We start from the raw sequence: 8485 nt of genomic DNA on the forward strand, positions 1-8485 counted from the left end.
AAAAATCATAAAATCACAAGTCGAACTATAATTCAAAAATAATTAAAATATGGTGTAAATAGACTTATATTTAAATTTTACTAAAACTCATTTATTTTGCTTCAATTATATTTTTTTTATCAGCAAAATTAATTTATTTGATTATAATAAACATACCAAGAAAACTTAACTTATCTAAATAATTTAACCCGAGCCAATAGGCTCTCCAAAACACCTAATCCTAACCTGAAAAAGTTAAGTGAAAATACCTGATAAAAAAATCTTAATAGATCTTTTTTTTTTTTTTTTTTTTTTTTTTTAAGTATTCCTTAAGATCTCTTCTTGAGATAAGAAGAGAAGAGAAAAATAAATAAATAACTATGCTATTATATAAACAAAGCCAAACTTTAAAGCCATGATAAAAAAGATTTTGTAGTGTCCATTCTCTTTTTTTTTTTTTTTTTTTATAAAAACTAAGTGTAAGTAGCACAATTTGTCACTTGACAGTATTTTATATTATAGAATGACAAATATTAGAATTCTAAATTAAGATGTTGGACCGATTTTTTTTTTTTTAAAATTAAGTTGATTAATAATTGATCAATCTGCACCCTAGTGTTAACTTCCTCCCATTTCAATTTATTTATCGTAGTTTTCATTAAAAAAATCTCTCTTTAATGGAAAATAATTTTAGAGTATGGCAAAAACGGATGACTTACCAAGACTATCGAAATATATTTTTAATTGTAACAAGAGTATTTCTAATCATTCATTAATAAAAAAAGACACAAAAATAAATTTAAAAAAACACTTCATTTTTCCTTGGTAATAAAGAAAAATTTTGGTTGATTAACTTGGTGTATGGAGTAGTTTCATATATTAGAAAAATTTTACATAGACACGAGATACAAGAAATACAATAATTTAAAAAAAAAATAAGACATCCACACACTTAAGACATATTACATAAATAAGTAAAATAAATAATTATTTATAATCAATCATAAATATAAAATATAAAATACTTAATTTCTAATTTCAATACAATTAATTAAATTCTTAAAATTATTATCACTGTTGAAAAATACGATAATAGTGTACGCACATATTTTGATGCATGTCATACTATGCATGACTTTTGCTATTGTATACTTTGATAAAAAGCTTCGCAAGATACTTAAGAAAACACATCTTAATATTGTAACTTTTTCATCATATCTAAATGAGATACAATTTAATAATGCATTTTACAATCATTTTATTATATAATTTTATTATTTTTAAATAATATTATAAAAAATTATTTCATTCTTTAACAGTACTCTACGTATGACACGAGTTTTAACACCAGCATGATATATGCATTTATCACTTTCCTTGCATTTTTTATTTTCCATCTTCGCAGACGACGACAATTAAAAAACTGTACTACTAAAATGAATTGTGGTTCTGCCACCGGCTAGCATTAATTGTTGTAACTGTAAATAGTAAACGATAATTAAAATAAGGGGAAATCATATTTCTATCCATATGTTTTTGACGTAATTAACTATTAATAACATATAAAATATTGGCTAAAATAGCTATTAAAGGACTATTTCTATTTATAAGAAGGACGATTTAGGCATTTTTACTATACATTTTAGAAAATCAAATGTGTTTCAATAATTTTTTTAATTTTATGAAAATGGGAAAAGTTGCTAACGCCTCCATTCTTAAATATTTGTCGCATCTAAAAAAGTATTGTGTTCTAAAATATTTGTTATATTTGTAATTTTAAAGAGTAATAAATTTTTCTTTTGTATTTACCCTTTATATATGACCAACAATTATTACTTCAATTCTTCGACAATTTAGAGTTTGAATATATTAAATTAAATAGAATATAGTCAATTTATATAATAATTTATTATAATATAAACAAATCCACTTTTTTTTTTCAGAGGTACTATTAAAGTGAAACGGAAGGAGTAATTTGAAAATAATTTTAATTTGACGGAAATTATAAAAAAAAGTACCTCTTATTGTTTGAATTATAATTATAATATTACTTCTACCAATAATTTCAAACAAATGGGAGTAAAAAATTAAAGTAGGACCATGTAATAATTAATAAATGATATTAATTACCTAAAAACACAAGTAAGGGACAATCCAATCAATGAGTGATTGTGAGGAGGGAGTGGGTACCTTCTTTTTGACTTTTGCGGAGAAGTAACAAACACGAAATATCAAATCATCCCTTGCACACAAGAGTATAAACGATTTTTAAGTCATCTCGGGAACTGTTCGAACTGGTTTATGAGCTGTTGGAGTCTATTCACTTAGTAATTGAGTCGAACTTCAGCTTTTAAGCGAGTTCAAGCTTAAAAATTTTCAAGTTGAACTCAAGTCTAAAGTTGAGTTTGAACCAAGTTTGAGTGGAACTTGATCCGAGCTTGAGCTTTCATCGAGTCAAGCCTGATCCTAAATTTTTAGGCTTATTGAGTTTTGAGTCAAACTAAATTCTATCGAACTGAATTTTGAACTTGACAGGTTTGAATTCAGCCGGTTCGAGCTCAACTCGGGTCATTTACATCTCTGTCCAAATGAGTATTCAATGAGTTCACATTTGGATTAGTGGAAAATATGGAGGAAAAAAAACAAAAAAAAGTTTTTTTCTTTGTTTGTATTGAAATGAAAATAACATGAGGGTAAAATAAATGTTGTGTTCACATATTCTGTCCAATATTAGAAGGAAAGTTGATGAAAAATAATTAAAATTAAAATTTTATCTATATTATTGTACTTTCATAAATAGAAAGTAAAAATCTCACTGTTCATAAAATTATTTTCTTTTTTCGGTAAGAGGAAAAATACTTTATATTTTCCCGCTTTCCTCTCTAAATTTATTTCCTCTCCTTCTAAAAAATCACGTAAAAGATGAAATTCAGTCTGATTATTAAAATTTTAGAGTAATGCGATCAATAGGTTTGAAGTTGTACACTCTATACTAATAATTATGATAAATATATTAACGGGTTGTGGCTGAGTTGTCAATGCAGACTGGGCACGTGGAAAAAAATTTTGAGTTCGATTCTCACTAAAAACATTTACAGGGAAGAGCGAATAGTCTTAACTGTGATCAACTCTCGAGCTGGATTAGGCGGTTTCTGGTAATGGATTCCGGATACCGATGGTTTAAAAAAAAAAAAAAAATTATGTTAAATAAGTATTTTTATCCTTTATGGACTGCCAAGAACTTTGTAAATATGCTGAAAGTGTAATTTGTGTTAATCCGACGGCTAATAAAATATGATGTATAAAATAAGCTTATAAATAAAATATTAATCCGATGGCTCAGTTTACTAACTCCTCGGTGGTGACCATTGCTATGACCTATTGAATTGGCTTTTCCTTCTCCAACGGTTAACCATTATTAATAGCTTTTTTCCATAATATTTATCATATTTTAAATTTTATGTTCTTTAAGAAAATTAATAAATTTGTTTAAGTCATAATAAATTATTGAGTAAATTGACTAAATTACTCTTGATTTAATACTAATTCTCAAAAAAACTATTAAATTGAAGTAATAATTTTCGGTCATATATAAAGGGTAAACATGAAAAAATATATTTATTACTCTTTAAAATTATAAATGTGATAAATATTTTAGAATAAATTATTTTTTCAAATATAATAAGCACGAAACAGAGATAGTAATTATATCGAATCTGATTGGTATTGATGGCCGCCAACAATAATGCTGGTCTCTATAGATCTACAACAAATTTGTTGAAAACAATTGTTGAATTTGAGCAATTAAATGAGATAAGGATTACAATCTCCGTTTTTTATATTTGTCACATTTAATAAAATATTATATTTTAAAATATTTATCATATTTATGGTTTTAACGAGCAATTTTTTTTTTCGTGTTCACTTTTTGCATAAAACCAATAATTATTGTGTCAATTCTTCAAAAATTTGGTGTTTGGATGTATTAAATTAAAAGTAATATAATCAATTTACTCAATAATTTATTATAATTTAGATAAATTTAATAATTTTTTTAAGAAAAGTGAAATTTTAAATGTTGCAAGTATTTAAAAAGAGATGTAGTAATTTGATTTAATTAAAGAGTATTTATTTTAATTTAAGTGATTTAATTACTTTTTTAATTACTTAAACTTTTAATGTTGTTGAGTTACTAATTAACAGAGATAGTATAATGTAAAAATTTTAAACAACAAATAAAAGTGGATAGAGAGTATTAAATGATCCATATTAAATGATCCGTGCTAATTGAAATTTAATTTTTTTAATATAATAATCAAGGCAATCAAAGCTATCAAATTAGCTAATAATAATAATAATAACCTTTTCTTTTATTTTAATAAATTCTTTAAATATTCATAAAGTGTTTTTATTTTAAAAGGAAAAAGTCATTTTCCTTTTATTACTTCAACTTTTCTGTAATTTTCTTTTGATTTATAATATGGTCAAATACATAAATATAACACTGTACTTTACGGAAAAATTTTGTGGCACCCTGAACTTTGCGAGTTACTTATTATGCTCCTGAAGTTACAAATTTTGCTAATACTATGTCCCTCTTTATACTAATAATAACATGTTTTTGGCATTTTTAGTATTTATGTGCAAGATATTCACTTAACATATGGTTAGTATAATATTTGAAACAATAATTTTTATATTTTTCAACTATCTGATAAGTGTGTAATTAAATTAATTTTAGAAGTTTGAGTATTCAATAAAATAATTTATGCAAGTTAAAATATTTAATTGATATAATTTTATAAATTAAAGTATTTAATAAGTAAAAATAAAAATTGAGTGTGCCACAAAATTGTTTACTTAAATTATATGGATGAATTTACCCGTTGAGCCTTTATAACATCCATACACTTTCTTTTTTCTTTTTATTCTTATTATTATTTGGAGACGGCTTTTTGTCTCTTTATGGAATAGAAATCCTATAGATGGGTGACAGGGATTCCTCCATTATCACCCATGGAGATAGCTTTTTGTCTCATTATGGAATAGAAGTCCTATAAATGGGTGATAGGTATTCCTCCATTACCACCCAAGTCATTAGCATTATCAAAGTGTTTGCTTGATGGTTTCAATGGCAATGGAGTTTCGCGTCCTTGCAACCTTAGCTTTACTCTCTGTAAGCATTATAGTAATCTGCTCTTTCTTCTACAGAAGATCGAAGCTTTACATTTAACCAGTTCAAGCTTCTTCTTCTTTTTTTCCTGCGTAATCAAAACTCTGACTAAAAGAAGTAACGAAAATTTTTATGGCAGGTGGTGGTAATTGGAACATGTAATGCTGCTCTACCTGCTGAAATGTATTGGCATTCCAAGTTGCCAAACACTCCTATCCCACAAGATCTTCTGAGTCTTCTTCAGCACGGTTTGTTTCTCATCGCAATATTTCTCTAGAAACGTTATTCATTGCTTTTATTAGTAGAATTTCGTGTGCATTGCAGCAATATTGGTTAAAATATTTTTCTGCAGATCAATATCTTTCCTTTTCCCCCTCCATTACAATGCTTTTATAGATAATATGCTATTTTTTAATATACAGTTTACACCGACTGATTCCTCAAGCAATATTTAGGCCCAAATAACATGCTTCTATAGAACTTGAATCTGGATTAGTCCACTGTACTGGATATCGATCATCTTTTTTTCATTTTTTTTTTAAATTTAATAATTAGTAAATATTTTATTTTTTATTTCTTAATTTTTTATTTAAAGAACAACAATCCATATATTTTATTTGATGGATCATCTCTTAGCATATCCGCTGTAAGTCATTTATGATTATGAGGCTAATACTTAATTTTCCAATTCAGCATCTGACTTTTTGACAAATTGGGTGATTGACTTTGAAAACATTTTAGCACCCGACTCACAGACAGAAGCAAGACACCTATCCTGAGCTTGATACTGGGACACTCCCTCTCCTCAATTTTACGAAAGAGATAAAAAAATTAAAAATAAAAAATAAACATAAAAAAGATGCATTTGGCATAGAAATATTTGAAAATAATGTAGTTTAACTTGGATATCTTTTTTACATACGTGGCTCTACTACATGATAATTTACATGTTATATGCTTTTGGGAGAACTATATATTAGTTTTTAGAACAAAAGACCCTTCATTATAATAATCTTTGTTTTTTTATTTTTGAAAAATTATAGTAATCTTTGTTAACCAAAGCATAATTTTTTAAAGAATTATCCTTCAATACCTGCATATGTCTTAACAATTCTTGTAAATCCTTGAATGCTTCTTTTCTTATTTTTTCTTTTTTTTTTTTTTCATTCGTTTGCAATGTATTCAGATATGGGAGATACGTGCACTTTTTGGGACATGGGCTTGGCGGATAAGACTTCTGAGAACAGAAGATTTAGATATAAGTATTCTGAAAATCCTTTTGAGGATAACACTGAGGACAGAAGGTTCAGATATAAGTATTCTGAAAATCTTTCTGAGGAAAACACTGAGGACAGAAGAGAAAAATATAAGCGTTACGGAAATCCTATTGAGGAAAACACCGACGACACTTTGTTCGGATATAAGTATTCTGAAAATCCTTCTGAGGAAAACACTGACGACAGAAGGGAAAAATATAAGCGTTACGGAAATCCTTTTGAGGAAAACACCGACGACAAAAGGTTCAGATATAAGTATTCTGAAAATCCTTCTGAGGAAAACACTGAGGACAAAAGGGAAAAATATAAGCGTTACGGAAATCCTTTTGAGGAAAACACCGACGACAAAAGGTTCAGATATAGGTATTCTGAAAATCCTTCTGAGGAAAACACTGAGGACAAAAGGGAAAAATATAAGCGTTACGGAAATCTTTTTGAGGAAAACACCGACGACAAAAGGTTTAGATATAGGTATTCTGAAAATCCTTCTGAGGAAAACACTGAGGACAAAAGGGAAAAATATAAGCGTTATGGAAATCCTTTTGAGGAAAACACCGAGGACGGAAAGTTCAAATATAAGTATTCTAAAAATCCTTCTGAGGAAAACACTGAGGACAGAAGGGAAAAATATAAAAGATATGGAAATCCTTTTGAGGAAAACACCGAGGACGGAAAGTTCAAATATACGTATTCTGAAAATCCTTCCGAGGAAAACATTGAGAACAGAAGGGAAAAATATAAAAGATATGAGGAGAAATTCCATAAACACAATCTCCCTAACTTAACTGTGTTTTTTGTATATAATGATCTTCATGCAGGGCAGAAAATGAGAGTTCATATAACAAAATCTACAAACAAAGCTAGAATCTTGCCTCGTCAAGTTGCTGAATCCATACCTTTCTCAACTGATAAGTTGTCAGAAATTTTTCATCGTTTCTCTGTAGACCCTGAATCACGCCAAAGTAAAGTCATGAAACAAACTATAGAGGATTGCGAGTCACCTGGTATTAAAGGAGAAGACAGATATTGTTCCACTTCTTTAGAGTCTTTGATTGATTTTAGTGTTAAACATGTTGGGAATAAAGTTCAAGTTCTTTTTAATAAGGTAGATGAACCCAAAAGAGTTCAGGAGTACACAATCATGGATGTCAAGTTCATGGGAGAAAATCATGTAGTGTGCCACAAGCAAAAATATCCATATGCTGTATATTATTGTCATGCACTAAATGGTACTAGAGTTTATACAGCTCAGTTGGTGGGTGCTGATGGTACTGAAGCTGAAGCAGTTGCTGTTTGCCATTCAGACACATCTGATTGGAGTCCAAAACACATGGCCTTTTTACTCCTCAACATGAAGCCGGGAGAAGGGACAATTTGCCACTTTATTAGAAGTGATACACTTGTTATGGTATCCGCTGATGAAGATATTGAAAAAACCTCTAATGATACCAATCTCCTCAGTCATGCTTAGAGTTTAAGCTTGCTTTCTGGTTGTACTAGTACCTATGGTGGATCTCGCAATAAGTCATTTTTTCAAGTGACAATCTTTGTATTAGAGTGTGCGAACATACTCAACATTTGTGTCTATCTATCACATGTAGATCCATATGCGAAGTTCGTATATATGTTGTACTACAATGTTGTGCTTAATTTAATTTCATGGGAGTTTTAGTGTGCTTGTTTCTTCTATGCACTAAAATAAACAAACAATTTTAAATTTATTGATCTTTGTTTTCTTTTTCTTTTAAAAAGTTCCAACATACTAAAAGACATTATTATCTAAAATCACTATCGTAAAAAAATTTAGATCAATATGTAAATAAAAAAAAAAGATATATATGTGTGACCGGTCTAAGAATTTAGGATTATGATTCACGGTTTAAATTTTAGGTTTTTAGGATTTTGAGTTTAGGTTTTTAGAATTTTAGTATGTAAGATGTTATTATGGTTTAAGATCTAGAGTATACTATTTTAAAATTTGTAATCTAAAATTTAGTGTAAATTTAAGACTCCATTTATTTTCATAAAATAACTTGTAGAAAAATATTTTTCATAA

At 27.9% G+C, this 8485-nt stretch overlaps 1 protein-coding gene across 1 annotated transcript; it reads left to right on the plus strand.

Annotated features, from left to right (window-relative positions):
- The first annotated feature begins 4997 nt into the window (after nucleotides 1-4997).
- Nucleotides 4998-8107, plus strand: LOC149493887 (uncharacterized). Its single transcript, XM_089725735.1, has 3 exons — nucleotides 4998-5155; nucleotides 5292-5400; nucleotides 6339-8107. Exons 1-3 carry the CDS (start codon nucleotides 5102-5104, stop codon nucleotides 7898-7900), a joined length of 1725 nt encoding a protein of 574 aa, XP_089581861.1. The 5' UTR covers nucleotides 4998-5101; the 3' UTR covers nucleotides 7901-8107.
- Nucleotides 8108-8485: the final 378 nt, after the last annotated feature.

This window comes from Jatropha curcas, chromosome 9 (assembly GCF_041381405.1).
Source record: "Jatropha curcas cultivar XTBG-Jc1 chromosome 9, XTBG_Jcur_1.0, whole genome shotgun sequence".
NCBI classification, from domain to species: domain Eukaryota; kingdom Viridiplantae; phylum Streptophyta; class Magnoliopsida; order Malpighiales; family Euphorbiaceae; genus Jatropha; species Jatropha curcas.

Excerpts from the sequence above, each read along its gene's own strand:
- LOC149493887 (XM_089725735.1), top strand. The coding sequence starts at position 5,102 with ATGGTTTCAATGGCAATGGAGTTTCGCGTCCTTGCAACCTTAGCTTTA. Across the intron at positions 5,156-5,291 it reads CAACCTTAGCTTTACTCTCT|GTGGTGGTAATTGGAACATG; the intron begins GTAAGCATTATA and ends TTTTTATGGCAG. Across the intron at positions 5,401-6,338 it reads TCTGAGTCTTCTTCAGCACG|ATATGGGAGATACGTGCACT; the intron begins GTTTGTTTCTCA and ends CAATGTATTCAG.